Source organism: Triplophysa rosa, linkage group LG2, assembly GCF_024868665.1.
Source record: "Triplophysa rosa linkage group LG2, Trosa_1v2, whole genome shotgun sequence".
NCBI lineage: Eukaryota > Metazoa > Chordata > Actinopteri > Cypriniformes > Nemacheilidae > Triplophysa > Triplophysa rosa.
Genome location: NC_079891.1, coordinates 8,041,530 through 8,064,694, shown reverse-complemented (window position 1 = coordinate 8,064,694; position 23,165 = coordinate 8,041,530). Strand labels below are relative to the sequence as shown.

The window sequence follows — 23,165 nt, the reverse complement described above, 5'->3', positions numbered from 1 at the left end:
GTGACCCCACCTTAACTTCTATGGCGTTATTATAATGACAAATGTCGCGAGCGCATTATTACAAGGCGAGAGCGCATTCTTGTCATACGAGCGCGCGAATCTCTCCGCTCGCACGCCGATTTCCTTTGCTCGTGCACAAAACTGGACGCGCGCTTTCAACTATACGTTGCTCTCTTATGAATTGTCTCTCCTCTCGCTCAGTGAGCGTGTGCGCACTCAAAATGCGTTCCGTGCGTCCACGAATCCTTCGGTACTCTTGCTCTCGAGAGGTCCTCCTGTGTGTTCCAGGCATTATAGGCTGTCAAAAGTAGTCAACCAATCAGGGATAGGCTTCCACGGCGGGCCAATGAAAATGCGACCTCTTAACTACAGTAGGCCTAATTGTTAAAAATGCTTGATGAAAAGAGTTGTTTTTCGTGTTCTTTTCTACAAAAGTGTCATGTTAATGTGTAATTCTTGTAAAATAGTATATTGTAAATTGCTGAGTTTCATTCTTATAAAATCTTTTAATATATAAATCTTTTAATGAGTGGATTCTTGCGTGTGGGTAGGTGGGTGGATGGGGGGCACCATGAGGTCTTAATATGCCTCTGGATCCACCACGTTCTCAGGTAACAATTTTAATATATTTGATGCAACATTATTCATCAAATGTATATTATAAATGAACGGTAAGGGAGCGTTTGGTATATTGCATAGAAGTTCAGTTGTGTGCCCTGAACTTCTGGAACACTGAATGCAGAACACTTACAGTGTGTGTCTGCAAACGCATTAAATGCATAACCAAATAGGTATAGAATATTATATGATATTTCCAAATGCTCCAGTGCTATTATTGTTTTGATATGTACCGTTACTTGTAGTAAATATTATTTTAGAATAAAGCTAACTTAAGACACCAATCTAAATTGTTCGGTAATCAATTTAGTACTATTTTGACAATATTATGTTTAGTGTAGGACATGCATGAGGACCACATGAACTTGAGGGTGTTGGCCTGTTTTGTCTGAATAACATGGTAGTTAAACTGACGTTTATATGTAGCCTACAAAGCATCCTAATGCCCCGTTCATTTCTAATACACATTTGACTAATAATGTTGCATCAAATATATTAATATTGTTACCTGAGAACGTGGTGGATCCATCTCGCTTCGTTGAAAACGTCGAGTCACTTTCAACCAATAAGATGCCATGTAAAAGGTCGCGTTTTCATTGGCCCACCGTGGAAGCCTATCCCTGATTGGTTGACTACTTTTGACAGCCTATAATGCCTGGAACACACAGGAGGACCTCTCGAGAGCAAGAGTACCAAAAGATTCGTGGACGCACGGAACGCATTTTGAGTGCGCACACGCTCACTGAGCGAGAGGAGAGAAAATTCATAAGAGAGCAGCGTATAGTTGAAAGCGCGCGTCCAGTTTTGTGCACGAGCAAAGGAAATCGGCGTGCGAGCGGAGAGATTCGCGCGCTCGTATGACAAGAATGCGCTCTCGCCTTGTAATAATGCGCTCGCGACATTTGTCATTATAATAACGCCATAAACTTCTGGTACACATTCACAAACAATAGAGTGCCTGTAGATTATTTCTGATAACAATCAAAAGAAACCGAGATTAACTGTTACTTGGCTAAACTTGTCTCTCCAACATTTGGAATATTTATGCATTTTGGCAGACACTTATCCAAAGCGACTTACATTGCATTGTTTTATACATTTGTGACCCTGGATCACAAAACCAGTCTTAAGTAGCACGGGAACGTTTTTAGTAAAAGCCAAAAATACATTGTATGGGTCAAAATGATCGATTTTTCTTTTATGCCAAAAATCATTAGGATATTAAGTAAAGATCATGTTCCATGAAGATATTTTGTAAATTTCTTACCTTAAATATGTAAAAACTTTATTTTTGTGAGTGGATGGCCTGCCACAGTGCACCTGATTAACAACTTCAAAGGCAATTTTCTCAATATTTTGATTTTTTTGCACTCTCAGATTCCTGAGTTTTAAACGGTTGTATCTCGCCCAGATATTGTCCTATTCTAACAACTCATACATCAATAGAAAGCTTATTTATTCATTTTACAGATTATGTAAAAATCTCAATTTCGAAAAATTGACACGTAAGACTGGTTTTGTTGTGCAATCCCCTGGGATCAAACCCATGACCTTGGCATTGCTAGTGCCATGCTCTAACCACTGAGCCACAGGAAAGCTATATTCAACAAATTGTTTATTTAATAAAAATGAATGTACAACAAAATTCAACAAATCGTTTGCTTAAAACAATTATTATTAAGTAAAATAATAATACAAATGAATATTAACATAAATTATACAAAATAATATTAATTACATTATTAGACACTAGCCAAGCACAAACCGGAAGTTAACTGAGGGTCAGGTGCGCGTGCGTCCGATGAAACGGGGCATTTTCCAAACGGAAGTGAGCATCCCTATGCCCTACTCCCTTCGAAGGGCTGAGCCCTTGAAGTTAACTCTTTGAAGGGTGTAGGGCATTACTGTCTCTCGTGTATGTGTTTGGAACTTCCTTCACAAAGGGAATGACTGGCCAAATGTTAGCTTGACAATGCCCCACATGCACTCTGAATCCAGTGCTCATTTTTTGAAAATAAACATTTTTAATACTTCTTGTTAAATATTGTGTAATTATGTCTTATTTCACTTTGTTTTTTCACTCCACTTGATATTAATAAAAGGAATATATGATAAAGGAAACCTATAAACAGCTATTTTTAAACATATTAAACATACTTTCCTATAAACTAAATCATCTTTTTACTATATACAAACTATGTTAAATCATATGTATCACTGACAAAAATAGTATAAAACAAATACAAACTAAATGATTGTGCTTAGATTTGTAGGAAACTTCAAAATCCCGCTTCATATTTACTTCAAAATGCGTTGCAAGAACTCGTAATCCAAGATCACGTGATCACAAACGGAACTCACTTCCTTGAAGTGACCATGGCATGTGCCCTTAGCTAGCGGACTTCTGAAAGGGCCCTTCTGAAAGGGATTCACGTGTTCACTTTCGTTTGGAACGCCCCTACAAATGGCGTCCCCTTCGCACATAAATGCCGTTTGGAAAATGCCCATGGTCTATAGGTCATAAACCCCGTCCTCTCCATTTAAACTAACAGGAATCACACCAAGCTAAAAAAAAAAGATGGTTTCTATCATTTTAGGGAGTTCTTGTCATGCTGATGTATGTACAAGTGTTCATTTTGCTAATAAGTTTGGTTTTAGTTTCGTTATAATATGTTATAAAAAGTGGTGTTGTAATATGATTTCTTCGTTTACAATTGAGTCATCGGGGAATATGGGCAGAATCCTCACTACAGTGCTGCTACTAAATGACGTCATTGACGTAAAATGTCATTAACAGGTCGTGTTTTATTTGCTTCTCCAGGGTCAGCATGAAGGTCGCTGTGAGTTTGAGCGTGTTAAATGTGAAGCATGTCAAGCACTCATCTTGCTCAGCGAGAAAGACCGTCATAATGAACGTGAATGTGAGGCCAGAACGCTCAACTGCAAATATTGCAAAGTCACATTCAACTTCAAAGAAATTAAGGTAAAGATCCATTCCATTCCTCAAAGTTTTGAATACACTCACGGACATGTACAGTGGTAAGTGGTTCTTAAAGTGAAAGTTCACCCAAAAATGAAAATAGTCAAATTCCAAACTAAAATGACCCGTGTCTGTCCAGCTCTGGATTTCAGTACTCTGTTCCTCACACAAAGTTGTTGTCTGAGTCATGTGGGCTTTGGGTCATGTGGGTTATGGGTTTATAATGACATTGGGCTGAACTGTACTTTTTCAAAATGGCTGTTGCTGGAATGAATTCCTTACTGACTCTTCCATTCTTTCTATAAAGGCACATGATGAAATTTGTCAGAAGTTTCCTATGCAGTGTAAAGATTGTGGCAAAAAGAAAATTCCCAGAGAAAAGGTTAGTTTCAACCTAAGTCTACCTCAACCTAACTTGCTAGTTATGTTTTCTCGTAAATTGTGCTAAAGCAGTTTTGCAGCTGCTTTCTAAGCCAGTTTCACTGGAAGAGCAAGTCACCATTTCATCATTTATGAAACGGCTGTATCAGGAGATTTGCATCTGATATATATCTTTCATGTCTCTTTTTTTTTCAGTTTCAAGAGCACATCAAGTCCTGTGCAAAGTCCAAGTCAGCATGTCAGTTCAGTGAGATTGGATGCAGAGCAGTGGTGCGTATCTATTTCCTTTGAATACAGTGCGCTATAGCAGGATGTTCGTGGAAACTGAGAATAGAAACAAGATATGGCCTGTGCTTCTCACGAAACCCTGAAGGCCAGATTAGCCACATGCTAATGTCACTTTTACAACCGGTCTGTTACTTAATACACATATTATTAAACTAAGGTGTTGTTAACAGCTTCACAAAAAGAATGCCCCAGAAAGTGTGTTATGTTAAAGCATATAAAGTTTTAATTTTGAGTTCGAAGTTATAATTTGAGGCCTTGTTTTATATATAGATTGTATTTTTTATATAACAGCATTGTAGAATTTAGCATACTAGTATTTTTGCTTTAATTTGTGTTGGTTTTGCTATGTTCAGTGACCTACTTAAAAATGTCTGAAATTTGAAATATTGTCTTTGTCACAAGCATTAAATATTGTCTTAGTCACAACCATAACATTTAAACTATTCCATTGGTTCTATTTTAAGTCATGTGACGAACATGGTACGTAAATAATCTAGAGTGTAGGCAGGGTTTTTCCTGGCTCAAAATGAGGCGGAGGTGGTGCCATCCTGATCTTGTACACACACACGTAGGCCTACCGTACCTTGAAGTGGCTTAACCAAAGTGACTTTGACATATTAAAAGTTCGGTAACACTTTACAATAAGGTTCTATTTGTTAGCAATTAGTTCATGCATTAGCTAACATGAACTAACAATGAGCAATACTTCTACACATTTATTAATATTAATTCATGTTCATTTCAGCACTTACTAATACATGATTAAAATTAAACGTCGTCACTGTTAACATTAGTTAACGCACCATGAACTAGCATGAATAACTGTATTGACATGAACTAGCATTGACAAGGATTAATAGATGCTGAAAAACTAAATTGTTCATTGTTAGCTAATGTCAGTTTATGCATTTACTAATGTTAACTGACAGCACCTTATTGTAAAGTGTTGCCAAAAGTTCTAATAAAATTAGATTAAAATGACAATTATTAAGTTATATAAAACATTACTTTTATTCAACCAAACAGAAATATTTTTTTATATTTGATCATTTTTCAACTAACTTTTCAGCCCACAATAGCCAACTGAATTATACTGTACAGTCTTACTAAATGAGCGAAGCTCATTCACATCTTGCATTCTCTGTGGTTCACTTTAAATGATTCAAAGATCTATTATATTCGCTAGTGACTGAAAAGTTCAATAGTTTAAATGAATCGGTTAAAATGAGTCATTCGAGTGCGAGTCGTTCTGAACGCAATGTGCGTTCATACTGGCGAACTCGCTGTGTACAGTAAACGCTGATTCAACGATCCAACTGCACAGCTAAAGACATTACAATGATGTACGTCATGTTAATTAAAAAATTTCAAGCAATTAAACGTACTTGGATGCAAAACAAACAGCAGTGAAACACAGCTAGCTCTTGTTCTACAACACTTTTTAGCGCCTCAGTGTGCCGATAACGAAACAGCGCCTCCAATGCAGGAAAACCCTGGTGTGGATTATGTGAAGTTCCACTTCCGTTTACAACATACCTGCATATGTTGTTACTTCACAATAGGGTTCAGTTGGTTCATTCGATGGAAATGCATTTGAAAACAACATAAAAATAGATTTTAAATGAATACATGTTTAAATAATACTTCTCTTACTTTTGAAGTCTTCAAGGGAAACCAAATATATTTATTTGTATACCTTGACAGTAGTTTTTAAGCATGTGCCCTCTGCTGGTCAAAGACAAAACTGACAAAGAAATATTTAAAAAACGCTTTTAGTAGTCATAAAAAGTTAGTAGGCAATTCAAATCGATGTCTATAGTGCTTTTCACAATCTTGAATTGTTGCAAAGCTGCTTTGCATTAATGCCATATTACTGTAGTGTAGTGCAATAAGATGAAAAACAAGAAATAAACATATACATGCATAGAATATGTGGTATTATGTAAATTAACAAAACTAGCTAAAAAAATTGTGTTTACATTTGTGATCGGAATCATTATATTTATGCTAATAAACAAATGTGTCAAATTATATACTGTATATATATTTATTTATTACTTATATAAGATATATGTTTGCAGAACTAACTGCAAAAAAATTGTCTAGCGTCTTAAGATTGTACATTTAGATTCTAATTAGAAAAACGACTGAATTAATGACAGATACATACAATTTCAAGAAAGGGAAGGACATCGGAAATCTGTTATTTCATTCAAAAGCTCATACCGACCTCAATACATACAATATACAGGAAAAGAGAAATAATCGAAAAAACTATTTGAGTTTATTATTTACAGTGATTTATTGTGTATGTAGTATACATTATATCCGTATGTAATCAAAATATTTTTGTGTTTATAGTTGGACAATGGCAAGCAGCAGGAACATGAGCAGATGAGCGTCATAGAGCACCTGCGTCTCATGTTGGGGGTTTTGTCCACTGTGCGGCTGCGTCCTGAAACAGGCGGAGAATGGCAGGAAGACTCTGGGCTGGGATTATATCGAGGACCCGAAGACGCACCCCTGGTGGGAGCTCACGCCGCAGCGCATAATGTGGGACGAGGAGGCAGCCCGAGCGTGCAGCACAAAGTCACAGCATTGGAGAACATAGTATGCGTTCTGAATCGAGAGGTGGAGCGCGCGGCCCTCACACTGGAGGCGCTGTCACGGCAACATCGAATAGATCAGGACAAGATCGAAAACTTGTCGACTAAGGTACGAATACACCATGGAGCACGTGATGCACGTACAATAAATAGCTGTCAAAGATCAGTCCCTAAGTCGATTTATAGGATTGTTTTTTCTCCTGGATAGCAGAGATGGTCTGTCTGTTTCTCTGCTACGTGATGCGAGCCTGTCGTCCTGCAGGTAACCAGTCATGACGTATTGAACGATGTTGTTTTATGACAGTGGGTTGGAGCTAGGGCTGTGTCACAATATCATATTTTAACGATAACAATATTATCGCAATGTAAACAGGTGTGTAACTCAAGTTTTGCAGGGTGAACTAGAACTTGCCATTGAATTATGTACTATATTATTGTGTGTAGTGTTAATGCGACATCGATAATCTTGGTTGTTGATATCACGGTTATTGCCAGTGCCTGAATATTGTGACACCCCTAGTTGGAGCGTTTTATTTTAAGGGATAGGTCTCAAAAAACTAAAAAACTTGACCAACACTCCTGTTCTACAGAAGTCATACAGATTTGGAACACAAGTCCAGCGGTTTGCAGTTTAAAACGCCAATGAAAGCCCTCAGTTTAAGACTGGAATACACTACATGACACATGAAACGTGCAGTGTATGATGGACACAGACTATGATTCCATCTAGTCTGAGGATATCAAAACATGTTTGATAATTTGAGATTATTTTAGAACATATCATAGTGTATGAAGGGTTGCTACCCACCAAGCGTCTACCCTTCAAAGACCGCATCCAAATGCGCATCCAAATGTCTTGTTTGGAGTTCTCGTTGCTAAAACAACTACTGCGGTCTGTAATATGTCCCGTAGCAACGGTTTGTTTGTTTGTTGTGTTCAGAAAGATGTGAAAGTCTGGTAGTTTTAATTTAAGACACCCAGCTCTTTTTTCTCTGTTGGCTTGTCCAGGGGGTTTTAAGATGGGGACCACCCGGGGGTCTCCTGAAGATTTTAGGGGGGTCTCAGAAAATCTCTGAGTAATAAAAAGACACAGCTAAAACTAAGTCTATTGAACATTATTACTGTTTCATTTAGAAGTGTTCATATTGAGTGTTTATCTCTTTCTTGTTACATGCATACTTTCCAAATAAATTTGAATAAAAAAAATTCTGTTCAGATTTATACATCGAACACTTCTTATTTTTATTTTACACAGCTTGAATTTTTTTTTTTACAAAAAATATATACACTACCAGTCAAATGTTTTTGGACACCTACTCACTTATGTAGTCATATTTTTTCTACATTTTAGAACAATAATAAACAAAATTATGAAATAAAACAAAGGGAACTATGGGAATTACTGTATGTTAAACTAACTAAAAAATTAAAAAATATATTTAAAACGTGTTAAATATGATCATCCTCATCTTCACCTTTTGACTAGAATTTTATAAGGGACTTGAGGTCTCACCCTGAGATGCTTTTTAAAGACCATTAAAGGAGTTCTCATCTATTCTGTGCTCTTATTTGGCTGTTCTTTCTTTATTATTCAGTCAGTCATCCATTTCAAAAACATTTTTTATTAAATAAAATGCTAGTTTTGCCATGAAAACATGTATGTTTGCAAAATTTAAGACATTTCAGACATTTAAGCATACGCCTTCAGATCAAAAATAATGAGAAACATTTTACTCGAGTGTCCAAAACCTTTTGACCGGTAGTGTATATAGATAAATATGTATTTTAGGAAGGGGATCCCCATCATATCTGGGGGTCCCTTGCATCGTAAAGTGGGACTAGTCCTAGAAACCCCTGGACTAGTCTATGATTCCTAGTGTTTTAAAAGTCGAGTAGTGTATTCCAGCATTTACGTTCAGTAGTAGGATTTCTAACACTTGGGCTGTTCTTCAAACATGGACATTTGTTTTTTGGCTGCTCCCGATTGACAGAAGAGCCACAGCTGTCTCTGCCATCATCCTTCATTCATGTGGAACCTGTTTTTGGACTTTTTCGCCTGTTGATTGGTGTTTTAACACAGGCACCAAACTCCACATTCCACTACTGCCGGGAAACAAGAATGGGGAAGGCCATACCTGAAAATTCTCACGCATTATCATTATTGAAAGCTAACTAAATGAAATGTTGCAACAGGACATTGTGTCAATCTTGGGAAAATGATCGAAGAATTGACTTGATACAACTGCTATTACTTTTTATCCCAGTATTTTGTGTCCTTGAATTATAGGAATTATAAGATTATTTTGAATAATACACAGTGCCTTGCCAAAAAAGGTTGATACTCGCCTACGATTGGTTCACTATTGCAGTGATTTATACATTTAAGATTTAAAATGTATTTTTACTCTCCCATCATTAATACAAAATGTCGCCCAGAAAAAAATGTAACTCCGGACGGAATTAAAAATTGTGACTGTTCAGGTTTTTAAAACAATCCCAAAATGTGCTCCGTAATCTAATCTAAAGGCAGTACATCAAAATATTGAGGTGTGTGACTTTCTTTTGGCCAGACAGTGTGTAATAAACATACATATAGTGTAATAAATGTATGTCTGCCAAAAAAGATTACCAAACATACACGTCTTATTAACCTTGATATTTTTCTTGTTTGTTTGTGGTGGTTGCTTAGGTTAGACAGCTGGAGCGTACTTTAACTATGCGAGATCTGCAGTTAGCAGAATCCGAGCAGTCTCTGCGGGAGATGCAGTTCTGCACTTACGATGGAGTTTTCATATGGAAAATAGCAGACTTCTCTCGCCGCAGACAAGACGCTGTGGGGGGCCGAGCACCTGCTATGTTCTCACCAGGTGAGGCAATTTTATATTTTATGGTTGTGCTTAAATTATTGCTTGATTTTTGCCCGGTGGATAATAAAAAATAAAAATCCTATTGCGTTGCATTGAAGGGAGGGACCAATATATCATAGAGACTGATGGATGGACTTTGTATTCTGAGACTTTTGATATATTGTGTATGTTACTATCCAAATATTGTTTACATGGCTGACCATGCATTCATTTTCGTTTTATGGCATTTGGATGTCCCCCTATTTCCCTGACTGCAAACTTTCGCTTTCATAATGTCAAATAGAGGTCCTTATTTGGCAAAGTAATGCATCTACATTTATATCCTGTAGTGCATTTCACATACTGATACCACTTGTTTTGTGTCCTCCAGCATTCTACTCCAGTAAATATGGCTATAAGATGTGTCTGAGACTCTATCTGAATGGTGATGGCACTGGCAGAGGCACTCATCTCTCTCTCTTCTTCGTGGTCATGAGAGGCAAATATGACGCCCTGCTGAAGTGGCCCTTCAGCCAGAAGGTAAATCATTTGTTATTACCTGCAGTCTTTAAAGAGCTGTAGTTTATTCCCCTGTCTCTCCAGGCTGCCTGTCTGTTTGTTCTAACAAAACCTGGCAACCGTTGTATTTATAATTTAGAACTACCCTTTAGCCTTTGTAACTGTTGTTTTATTTTCGTCCAGGTGACATTAATGCTTTTGGACCAGAACAACAGAGAGCACATCATCGATGCTTTCAGACCTGACGTGAGTTCCACATCCTTCCAGAGGCCCATTAGTGAGATGAACATAGCCAGCGGCTGCCCTCTCTTTTGCCCCCTCGCCAAGCTAGCAGGCAAAAGCTCTTACCTGAGAGATGATACCATATTCATCAAAGCCATAGTTGATCTCACCGGCTTGTAAAGAATTGTAATAAACTAAGAATAATATTGTCATCGATGACAATATCTAATAATGGCATAGCTGCGGAAGCTTTTGCATATAAGAGTGGAAAACTACATTTTTATTATAATAATTATATTATAAAAATAGCGATTGTTATATTGTGGATATGTTCCACAACCATAACTATAGAATTTTAATAGTATTGTATAGAACTAAATTAAAACTGCATTTATAGATGTATTTACTAATATATAATATAAGCTGCTAAACTATAACTAAAACACTTGCCAGTGTTTATAAAGTACTTAAATATTTATATGATTAGTATTGTTATTCTAAGTTTAGTTTTTCATCTTAGGTATATATGCGTCCTGGCTTATCTTTCCAACATATTTAGAAACTAGCTATATAACTGAACATCAGTTTTTGCTAATTGTTTAGCAAGTGCTATATTTAGCTCATAGAAATGAATTATTTGGTTGCCTTTATAGACCATTATGTAACATATAAACAATGCATTAATATTTGATAAATTTACACCAGTAGCAATATTAGTGTACCCAGCTGATCACGTCTACACATCCTGACTTACAGCGATTTCATTCTCTGCATGACCCTTTTTAGTTGTTAACATCATCTGAGCTTGGGCTTGACTACTTTTTATTTGGGCTTGAGCATTAAACAGCTACAAATAGTGAGATGTAGATGTTTAATCTGGTTCAAACCCTTCTAAAAGGCACCAACCTAAGGTTAGCATGGGGTGTACGCTGTTTTTTGAGAAAATCTGCCATCATAATTAAAAACTTTCTGCTGTAAGTTTACAGTAAAATACTGGCATTTTTACAGAACTACAGCTGTAAACAACATTTACAGTACTGGACTATAATTTGTGGTCGCTATGATTTATACTATAAATACAAAAGTAAAACCATGGTAAATTGCGTTAACATGCAAACCGCTTCTTCTCCACGCTAATACGTACTGGTTAGTTGACTCGATTACTACGAGTCGCCCTCTAATACAGGAGGCATTATTAAAACATCACGATTGTTAAATTAATATAAACCTACCTTTTTTTAAATTGTTGATGCTGCAACCAGACAGACTATAGTTTTGGAAATGTTGTCATTGCAAAAAAACTCACACACAGTAGATGTCACTGAGAAACTAGCTGAGTTAAAAGTCTGGGATAAAGATTAAAAAAGACCCTTCCAGATCATCAGGTGCTTGTGACATCTGTGTCACCACGGGTTCTTACAATTTTGGTGACAATTTGAAAAAATGAAAAAGTTATGTTTCCTTTTTTGTTTCATTTATTATCGCTTGTATACATGGTAGCGCTTTATTGGTAAATGCATTAGCTAACATGAACCAACAATGAACAGTATGGTTTACTGCATTTATTGATCTTTGATGTTAGTTAATACATTGATTGTTCATGCATACATTTATTTCATTATTCTGTGTTTTAGAAGTATTTCTCATTGTTAGTTCATGTTCACTAATGTTGACAAACGGAACCTTATTGTTAAGCATCATCATGTATAAATTTAGCTGTCAGTTCATGGCTTTAGATTATATACATTATTATGTATGCACGTCCATGTGAAAAGCACATATATCTTGATTCAAGTAGTCTATATATAAGTAATGCTTTTTGATTAAATCATATATATATATATATATATATATTCATTTATGTTTTAGGCACATGCTTTTAATCAATTAGATACATATAATACATATTACAACATGATATAGCACCAATACATTTTATACGTTTGTGTGCTACCTGGGATTGTATCCCATAACCTTTTGCCCCACCAACGCAATGCTGTACCAGTGGTGCTTTACATGAACACATTATGGAATAGTTATTAAAAAAAAAGTGAATGTAGAGATGTTGATTCAAATGGTATGTTAACCTTGGTGGTAAAGCCACGAGGCACTAGCTTTCATATAAACAAATAAATGTGCTACCTTATCATTAATATGGGGTTATTATGTATTCTTTGCATTTGAATGTGTTGACTGTAGTCCTTGATATAAATAATGTGCGCAAACTGATTTTAGGAGGATCTTCGCTCATGGGTAAGAACTTTGCCAGACGATAATAAACTTTCTTGGAAAAGACAGAAACTTGTTCTCCGTGTCCATTTCCTTCATAATAATAATAAAGGATATTTCCCCAACACCTATAAAAGAAGCAATAATTATAGTTATAATAATCTATTAAGTTTTAGTTTAATTTAGGTCCTACTTTAGGACATTTCAGAGATTCTAGTGAAGCCAGACCTTACTTTTATTGGTGTATTATTATCTCATTAATATTAGTTTTATTATTTTACAATTATTGTATATTGTATGAGCTATGTTTTGATTGAAATACTTTTGAAAAAGGAGCACTGAATCCAAATACATCTAAATATTTTGACAATCCCAGTCAAAATGACTAAAGGAGATAAAAAGTCCAAAAAAAATCACAGTACGGTCTAGTAAAAGAAAAAGGTTTAATGGATCAAACTAATTCTACACCACAATACCCAATGCAAGGGGCAACTCGATGTACTAGAAGTTCAAGCCTCATGTCACGAAGACAGAGGTAACCAGTCCATTTAAAACAAAACAACTGCCAATGATCCACTCACAACTAGAGTTTCTGCTGGGCACTGTGGTCCAAACTCAATTGAATGAGGTAAAATTAAACTTGCCTGGCGTGCACAAATAAAATCTTAAGGGACCAAAAGAAAAAAATTTCCACAGGTAATACACAACCATAACCAAGTAACGGATATTACTGTAGACCTGAGCTTCACATGCAGACATCCTACACATAAGGGATGAACATCTGAGGTTAGAAACGAGCACCTCTGTTGAATATCTATAATATAAAGGGATGCTGTTTATGGGTTTAAACTGCAAAGCACCCCTGATTCTGCATAGAGTTCCAATGATGTACAGGAGCTGGTATATACAGTATAAACTTCACTGTATGCAATTTATAGTTCATATTTGTGTTTACCTCAAAAAATATACTCAAGACAAATATCAAATATAAGACAGAAAAAATAAATATGAACTTTAGGGCCGGATTTTTTGCAATGTTGTATTTTCCTTTACATGTAATATTCTGAATGGTAATATATTCTTATCATTGTAAGAATGATTATTAAAGTATAAATAAAGGCAGTTATATATATAATAATACAGTGATGTGTAAATACCTCCAATTAAAAAAGATGCTGCATTCAAGTGTATTTGCTTAGTTATGAAAATAATGTCACAAAATCCTAATGAGCCTAATGTTTTTTTAACTGATTTCAAGTTGAAATATAAACATCTGAGAAAAATGCTTCTGCAGGTAACATGGTGAAACTCAGGATGGTTTTGGGGGAAATATTACAACTGTCAACTATATTTATGATTTCTAAAAACCCCACACAACATAAAGGACACAATAACCAAATAAAGCATGGACTGGGCTCCTCAGAAGTAAACATCTGCATTTTCATTCCATAACCGTAATCATTTTAATCGTCTTTCCATAAGTTAAATTAGGGCTTACCAGCTACACTGGACCACAGAACAAGCACAATTGAGTTTTGATTTCCTTCCTATTGGTGGGTACTTGAACATTCAGACCATACATGTTCTTTTTTTGTTCTAGTCCAAAACAGTTACCGTGTTGTCAAGATCAGTCTACATCTAACAATAAAGAACAAAGAAAAAACAGCCAAAATAAAATGGTCAAGTACAAATGTGCAGACGACCCACGACTGTACATCACACATACACAAAAATGTGATCTTTACTTAATATGCACATCTGGCCACAAATTTTCGGTTTCCAGCAACAACTCTCGAAACAGAAAAGCCCAATTCCTATTCACCTATCAAACAGACGTGTGGTCACGGTGCGCCCTGCTAGTGGGCCACTGGAAACACTTGTATCCTTGTTCTGGAAGTCAAACATTCTTGACAGTTTTTGACCTAATTCATTCATGAGTGTCTTCATACAAAGCCTCTGTGACTTCCGTCATGTGACGTCCGCCAGACCTCAGGTCAGGGTTTACCGTTCAAATGAGCACTTCTGTGGGCGAGCAGGGAGGAGAGAAGTTTGCGAGCCCTGGGGGGCCGCGAGGGGCTCTGGCTTAGCCGCACCATGCGTGGCGAGCGCCACACTTTGATGGTGGAGTCATCGCTGGCGGACAGCAACAGCTCCTGGTCAGCTGGGCTGAAGGCCACAGAGTTGACCACGTCATCGTGCTGCAGACGTGCCAGACAGATGTTGTAGTGCCGGTCCCAGATGTAACCGTGCTTGTCCTCTGCGCCACTGCGGGGAAAGTGATTACTACAATTACAATAGCCCGAAAAATACCATAAAAGAATAGTTCACCCAAAAACAGTCCCCATTGACTTGACCATAGTCATTTTTATTCCTACTATGCAAAGTCCAAATGGGGACCATTTTTGGGCAAACTATTCCTTTAAAAAGGGTTTAAAAACGTAATCTGTCAGACAACAAAGTGGTTTATAAAATAACTAGTGCACTAGTTAACAAATCTAATAATGCACTGTGAAATGGATGTGATGGTATCAGGGGTTGTGGGATACCTGGCAACAAAGTCCCGGCTGACATCGAGGAAGATAAAGAAGCATTCATCATTAGGAGTGAATGCCCGGTGGGCTCGAAGGCTCCGGCGCTCCTCTCTCAGACTCTTCAGATCAATCACATGCAGGTCGATCTCTTCTGCGATTGGTGGAGGAGACATGGGGTCTGATATCACGCAGCCCACCGGCCACGCTCGACTGTTCACATACAAGTACCTGTCGACAAAAATCCACAAACATTTTCATTTCTGCAGGGTTCCAACATTTTGACCAATGAAGTACCAGAACTATTCAACGGGGTTTTACAGTTATTTGTGATTACCGGTCAAAACATTTTATATAACTGTATAATAAATATTTGACAAAAGTATATCAACCACTTTCTATTCATAGCAATAGTAATAGTAAACTTAAGGGGTATCACAGAAGTGAGTTTTGTACCCACAAGCACCATTAAGAAAAGAGCAAAAGCATGCAGTCTGAAGTCCAAAGTTAACAACATAAGCACATAAAAAGAAAAGCGATATGTTAGTCATCTATTTCTTCACAGCACACACACCTGTGGTCAGGTGACAGACCCATGCCGATGATGTGACCATGTATGTCGATCACATGATCCAGCGAATCAAAGAACTCTGTGCTGCGTTCCTCTCCCAAAACAGGCCCGCACGTAGTCATCTGATCAGGCATTATCCGTTTGATACCTGACACAAACACACAACAGCATATACACACAACCCAGACATTTTTGGAATAAGAGAAAGATATTTGGAAGAATGCTTGGAACCAAATAGTTCTTAGCCACCATTGACTACCATAGTAGGAAAAAAATCGTTCAAAGTTCCGTTGATCACAAAAGAAGATAATTTGAAGAATGTAGGAAAGCAAACAGTTCTAGGGCGCCTTTGACTACCATTGTCATTTTACATTTACATTGAGTCATTTAGCAGAAGCTTTTATCCAAAGCGACTTACAAATGAGTAAGTCGTTGTTGAATTTTTTCCTACTATGGTAGTCAATGGTAGCCAAGCACTGTTTGGTTACAAGCATTCGTGCAAATATCTTTCTGCGTGTTCATCACAACAAAGACGTTTACACAGATTTAAAACAACTCGAGGGTGGGTCATTTTTGGGTGAACTGTCCCTTTAACGACATCGAATCAAATCAAGTGCAAATCAATGCTCTTTTCGAAACAAAAGGTAAGAGAACAAACTGGGCGGTACGTGGTTGTACACACCTTCGGTCATCAACTGTGCAGTGTGTTGTATGAAAAACACAAAAGCGCATTTACCTATCTGGTGAGGGGAGTAGGTGAGGCTGCCGGTGGTGAAGAGGAGGTAGGTCTTGTCCTCTCCTTCTCCTGCGGCAGATGGAGACACCAGGTTTGGATTAGGAGCTTTGGTGTGGCTGCTACCCATCAGTCGGGCCACCTGTGCCTCCAACTCCCGCTCACGAGCTCCTGTCTTCTGACGACCCTGATGACCAAAACAGAAAAAACCTCTAACATACACTGACATTATATGACAGAGATCGGTTTCACAATCAATGTTTGACTAAAAAGGTATTTAAATGCAGTGAAACAGATTATTAGCCATCCCCTGAAAAGGACCAAGTGTGCAACCCTGTCCTTTTGGCTCTTACATGTATAACACGCTGCATCCCAGATGGGTTGTATGAGGGAAAATGTCCAGAGACTCTGTAGTCTCTTCGCTCTTCATCCATGCTGTCCTCATCATCTTCCTTCTCGTCTTCACTATCTGTGTTCCCCAGATCAAAGAGCAGAGGCTGGTGATGTTGCGTCTGCTGGGCTTGAGCCTGTGACTGAGCTTCATAGTCCAGCAGCAGGTCCGGCGAGTCGTGACGGCGGCAGTGGGCCACCATCACTGTGCGAATGGTGCTGGCGTTGATGTTCTGGATCTTGAAGAGACGCTTCACCACGTTCACGTTTTCCGACTCGATGTCCTGTATATAGAGAGACAAAAATGTATTTATTCATTTCAGAAGGTGTGTTTACAAATGTTTAAAATGAACGTTTGTTAAGCATAAAAGCAATGATGTATAATACTAGGTTTAAAAATGTAACGTGTCATTTTTGGACCATTAACATCACTTTCAGAGGACTTAAACTCATCTGAACCTGGAAGGCTTTGTTGAGCCAAAGAACAGAACAGGAGGTCATGTTGCCAATCCAATGCAGGTTACCAGAGATGAGGTGAGTCTCATTCAGCCAGCAGCCGAACACGTCATAGGGCTTGTTTCTTACGCGAGACAGCAGGGTGTAGTTCTCTACGGATCAATAACAAGAGCGACGATCATAAACCCAGTCATAGCTATTGTGGGTATCTGTGGTAGGTGTACTGTATATACAAAAACGGTGTCTACCTAAACTAATGACTGCTATCTCGCCGGAGGAGGAGTGATGTGGGCCCAGGTAAACCCCTGACACCAGCAGGAGTGTGTCATCAGCGTTAAACTGGGAGAACTGAGTGTAACCCCAGTTAAACTGTCGCATGCTGGAGCTATGAACCAAAGAGATGGTGCCATCTGGACACTCTGTGTCCCAAAGCTGAAATACATCAAAGGTGGCATCAAATCATAGTATTCACGAGAATGTACAGAAACACAAAAAGACTGAAAGAACGAGCTTCAAAGGAAATTACAAGAAACAATGCAGGTAATGGGTCACTCTCACGAAACATCATAGAAGTAAAGATTTTCATTATAAAACAACTCGATCAAAAAATGATCATAATAAACATAATTATGTTGCACAAAGCATCATTTTAACATAGAAATGAATTCATTTTGTATTTTAGTGCTTTTTCTGCTGAAATTCTCATTACCGTTCCCGATTTGGCATTGTGTTGTAATTTAAACAGAGTAAAACTGAAATATTTTGAAGAAAATGATTGAATGTTCTACTAGATGTTCTGAAATGACAAAATAACTGACAGAATATTCATGTATAACAAAAATAAAGAAATAATGAGAAGTGTCCATGACTGACGTTCTCATACTCTGCAACATTTTTAAGGGACTGTTTACACGCTCAGATATTTAAATTAAAGTTTAAAGAAACATATCTAATGCCTGTGGTATACTTCTTTTTTTACGCGAACGCGAGAGCATGCGTCCAGCCGAACGCACAGCCTTGCAAAGTATACTTCCTTCAAATCATACGTGTACACAAGGGTTTTGACGCATGCACATTACAACATATAATATAATATCATTTTCTATTAAAATATAGGTTCACAGAAAAGGAAGATATTTTCTTTAACAGAAATCTCTTTTTAAAAAACTACAATGAACGGCTCGTTGGGACTACAACAAACTTTAGTTTGTTACATCATGAATCCCAAAATTTACATTGACCCTGCCCCCTGAACATGGATAGGGTAATGGTCGGGACATCTCAACACACACTCAAAGCAGTAGACCAATCACAAAAGACTCAACAGGAACAGGAACTCAACAGCCTGTTTTCTGAGAATCGAGATGACGGTGTAAAAATACATATACACTTATTTTGAAAATCAAAACATGAACTATTGTTAAGCACATCATAAACGTTTGAAAAATAGGACCCTTTAAAGGGTAATTAATAAAATCTTGCTTAGGCATCATGGCTTCTCTTTTTCAGCATGCATCAAACTGTTTTTAAATGGTTTACGGTAATGAGATTTCATGGCTTTTTTGTAAAAAAAAGGTCAGTAAAACTTTTCACGTTAATGCTTTTGTCATACCTTGTTTTTAATGAATAAAAAGGAAATTTGTTGATGCGAATGTTTTTAAGAAAATCATCTTTGACATCTTGAAACCAAGATTTTGTGATAATCACCCTAATACAGATGTTACCGGTTAAAAAATACCAGATGTTGTATGTCAAGAAAAGCAGAAGTGTTACTAATGCGAAATTAAATGATACCTAAAATGATCTGTCTTGTTGAAGAAAGCGGTACTTTTAACTTTCTGGGCAAACAAACCTACCAATCGCTATTAAAGCTACACTTTGTAGTTTTTCGACCTTAAAATAATGTCTCTAAAATGATTTCAGTGGTAAAACAGCTCTTAACCGGACGAATTCTACTGCCACTGCTACCTGAGCAGCCTCAGAGAGGCAACAACCACACTCTGTAAGTTCTGTGTTCGGGTCAATACACACAGCCCTGCCCATCCCCTGGCTGCGAAAGAGTGCGACATGGTTTACAAACAATGTTTCTGGATTCGCCTGTTCCATCAGCTTCGTAAATAATTCACGTGATTTGCGCTGCCCTTGGGGAAGCTTATACAGCGACAGTATTTACGACACTAGTAACAGACAATTGCGCTTATCAACCACACGGAGGAACCGTGAGCAAAAGTTCCATAGTGTTGCTTTAAAGAAAGACCTTTAGCCATAGCTAATGTCGCTGCACTCATAATAATACAAGAATTTGCTAAATGTTTAAAATAGTCAGCATGACCAACACTGTGACAACATGTCAACCAGATGTGCTTATTTTTGCCTTTTAACAAATTGTGTGGACTTAAGAACCGTTCCATTACAATTATACCAGTTTATAAATAATTGCAGATCACAAATGAACTAAAAAGCAAGGTATTTAAAGTCTTTATGAAGTGAGCAGCAAGACGCTTCATACCTTACCTTAACAGTGCAGTCTTTGGAACAGGAGGAGAAGCGGTGTCCACGGTGAGAGAAGGCCAGATGCAAGACCTGATCATGATGCTCCTTCAAAGTCTGAACCTCCACACACGGGATACAGTCATATAGCCGCTTGAACTCCCTGTACCATGACAAAGCGGCTACAAACATGCAGACATGAAACACAAAGACAGAGAAGAAATATAATGCACAAGTGATCGGCAAAAACACTGCTGGTTTCACGAAGTATATATAATCTGAGCACCTGGGTGGCGTGGCACTGAGCGTGGGATGCGGTAGTAGCTGTAAAAAAGCTCCTTCCAGAGGAACTCGTCCCGTGACACAGCAAACCACTGACGGCAGGTGAGCCCAGCGTTCAGCGCCGCTCTGTGAGGAAGATGCAAGAAGATCTCCAGCACCAGGCTGTCCGGCAAGCCAGGGCCACTCGCCATCCTGACATCCTGAAAGAGCAGAACATTCTCAATATCGATGATCAGTTAAAACATCTACACAACAGGTTATAAAGAAAGATAGAACTGCGACACAATGAAGAATTCCTCAAAGTTAAATCAAAAGCCTGATAATGTGCTTGTCATGAAAACTGACACTCTACAAATGTTTAAATGTCCTGATCTTGTTAAAGACATTCCAGTGTTTCCTGCGGAAGTCTTGCTCTGTGTAGACATCCAGGCAAGGCTGTCAAAGCCTCTGCATGATTTTAAACACATCTTGAGGGCTTTCGAAACATATCCTCGAGGAATAGCCATGACATTCCCTAAGTGCTCATGCCTTTTGCTCTAACAGGAAAAATGAAGATGCACGTGTGGCCTACCCTTCTCATTTTCTCTCTTTCTAATTTAAGACCTGCCAGCTGTGAATTATGACCTTGACAGTAACACAGTCTCCTTCTCCACCCATATCCTTATATTTACAATTCATCACATGCAAGTAAAATAATCTAACAATTCTGATCAACATATTTCAAGGACACGCGCAATATCTATATCAAAACCGTAACATTTATTTTTTGTTAAGGCAGATATTAAAAGCAGACACTGTTCTGCCAGTTTTTAAACGACATTTATACTCAATTAAGCTAACGTTACAACATACAATTAACATGTTGCAAGCGAAATCGGATATCAAAACGAATGTATAGCGTAACGTTACAGTAGAAAAGACGAATACTTGTTTAATTTATTGTCAACGCGGACACAGAAAAATAACGTACAGTTTGTATCGGACATAACACTCCCGAAATGACATCGAGATATCGCTGTGACTAATGTTATTATTCTTTAGAAGTTCAAGCAGCTAAGTTAACACTCCAAGCTAAGCTCATTCCCAGCGATTGACATAAACATACTCAACCGCATCGTGACGCTTTAAGAAATAGATGTTTAGCTTAACTTTACATAACATTACCTGCCAAACGCCACAGTTTGTGTAATAAAGTTGTAAAATTAAAGCTACGGAAAATATATCATCCTTAATTTGCTTCAACTCCAATAGAGCAAGCAACTAGCACTATTGCTAGGCTGCAATTGTTTGTGTTTACGACTGCATGCATGCAGCGCTTGGCAGACCGACGACGTATAACATAAAGTACCGCGAGAGCGAGTTTAAAGCAGAGTTTTGAATCAATCACTCTCGCGGTACTTAGATGTCATACGTCGAGCAATCTGCGCAGCGCCGCATGAAGTCGATCACACTTTTTTTGTTTTAGCAGCACAGAAGTACTACAGCAGGCGGCTCAACAGAACACTTGTTTGAGTGATGTGGCAAAGACAGAGGTAGACAAGGAAAAGTAAAAAATATCATGTTACTGTGATTCATTATGAGAGGTAAGACTGGAGATACTGTAGCTCTGTAATAGTGTAATCGTTTCTCTGTTTAATTTTAAAAAGTAGACACATTTGCTCCTAAATGCTCAAATTGTTTGATTGATATTATGAACGTGTGTATATCATGAATATGTAAACTAAACATCAACTATTTTATTAGTGATTATTAAAACATTTAACCTAATGGTCGACACAAAACATATATGGAAGAAAGGTGACACTAGTCATATCACTTTACATGCACAACTCAGGAGGAGGGAAGAAAATAAAACGGTAAAAATCCCGAAGAAACATGTACGGGATTCCTTTTTGGATTTTTAGCGTTGTGTGAAAACAATCTTATAAGAATTATAATAAAATCATGCTTGGCTATTTGACTCAAAATCCTGTTGGATGTTATTGTCATCTTTATTACTTAATTAATATTGCATATAGGAATTTATTATCTGTTATATTTGACCTGTGCTTCTCTCTCCTTTATCCTAAATGTGTGCTCTCACTGAGCGTATGTGTGTGTGCGTACTTGTCTGTGTACGTACGTGTGTGTGTGTGTGTGTGTTGTGTGTGTGTGCGTGCGCATCCGTGTGTGTGTGTGTGTGTCTCTGTGTCTGTGTGTGTTGGTGCGTGTGCGTGTTGTGTGTGTGGAGTGTTTTGTGTGTGGGTGTGTCTGTCTTCTGTGTTTTCAACCTTTTCTTGTTTTTGCAGGTACAACTTTGATTGTTTTGCTTGTAGTCAATGTGTCTCATGTGCAGCTGCTTTGTAACAATGAAAATTGTAAAAGCGCTATATAAATAAAGTTGAGTTGAGTTTATTACGGTGACGTCTATTTGTATTGCACTGAATTATATCCCGCTAATGGACTGTCAGAGGACATCCGTTTTATTTGTGTATTTTTTAGCCCATTTAATGTTCTATATATGGGCATTTTATTTTGATAAGAAAGACCCATGAACTCATTTACGTGTAGTTTTTGTTATGCTGTGTTTCCAAGATCCTTCAATGTTTTTCATTCTAACAACTTAAAGACCTCCAATAAATCGTAAGAGATCTGCAACGGTATATATTATAACCAAAGTGTGTGAACTAAGTGTATCTGTATTTTGAATTCATGTATTGGAATGATCTGTGTTTTTAGGGTTTTCTTATCTGGCTGAAAGGCTCATGTCATGTTTTACCACTTCAAAACGAGTCTGAAACATTGCAAGACATGACGATAGTAAGTTTTACGTTTAGTTTCAAGAAAGTAGTTTTAAATAACAAGTAGTCAATTCAAAGTGATCTAAAAATTCAGTGACCTCTTCATTTGTTTTCTTACAGGGCAGCAAGTTTGGTCAGTCTCTGGGGCATCACCCTCAATTCATCCCTCCTTGGGCAGCATGGTGCTCATTCAAACTGCATCCTAAACCATTAGTCAGGCACTGATAAAAAGTCTATACTGAGACG

General features: G+C 37.6%; 2 protein-coding genes and 1 long non-coding RNA gene across 5 annotated transcripts in view; 2 read left to right on the top strand and 1 right to left on the bottom strand.

Moving 5' to 3' along the window:
• The window catches only part of traf2b (Tnf receptor-associated factor 2b), a 29,872-nt gene extending 17,111 nt beyond the window's left edge, over positions 1-12,761 (top strand). For all 3 annotated transcript variants that reach the window (XM_057327873.1, XM_057327883.1, XM_057327890.1), the window contains 7 exons: positions 3,440-3,601; positions 3,906-3,980; positions 4,175-4,249; positions 6,629-6,982; positions 9,563-9,740; positions 10,111-10,259; positions 10,422-12,761. In XM_057327873.1, the coding sequence (XP_057183856.1) occupies positions 3,440-3,601; positions 3,906-3,980; positions 4,175-4,249; positions 6,629-6,982; positions 9,563-9,740; positions 10,111-10,259; positions 10,422-10,640 (1,212 nt within the window). In that variant the 3' untranslated portion in view covers positions 10,641-12,761. The remainder of the gene's footprint in view (positions 1-3,439; positions 3,602-3,905; positions 3,981-4,174; positions 4,250-6,628; positions 6,983-9,562; positions 9,741-10,110; positions 10,260-10,421) is intronic.
• A 357-nt stretch (positions 12,762-13,118) lies between these two features.
• Positions 13,119-21,477, bottom strand: fbxw5 (F-box and WD repeat domain containing 5). The gene is made up of 10 exons (XM_057327866.1): positions 21,304-21,477; positions 20,144-20,339; positions 19,882-20,039; positions 17,616-17,799; positions 17,371-17,519; positions 16,875-17,195; positions 16,525-16,708; positions 15,792-15,936; positions 15,236-15,448; positions 13,119-14,954 (listed from the first exon to the last, which is right to left on the bottom strand). Exons 2-10 carry the CDS (start codon positions 20,328-20,330, stop codon positions 14,684-14,686), a joined length of 1,812 nt encoding a protein of 603 aa, XP_057183849.1. The 5' UTR covers positions 20,331-20,339; positions 21,304-21,477; the 3' UTR covers positions 13,119-14,683.
• A 112-nt stretch (positions 21,478-21,589) lies between these two features.
• On the top strand, positions 21,590-23,155 carry LOC130550454 (uncharacterized). Its single transcript, XR_008962421.1, has 3 exons — positions 21,590-21,722; positions 22,858-22,938; positions 23,040-23,155. It is a non-coding gene; the product is annotated as an uncharacterized LOC130550454 (long non-coding RNA).
• Positions 23,156-23,165: the final 10 nt, after the last annotated feature.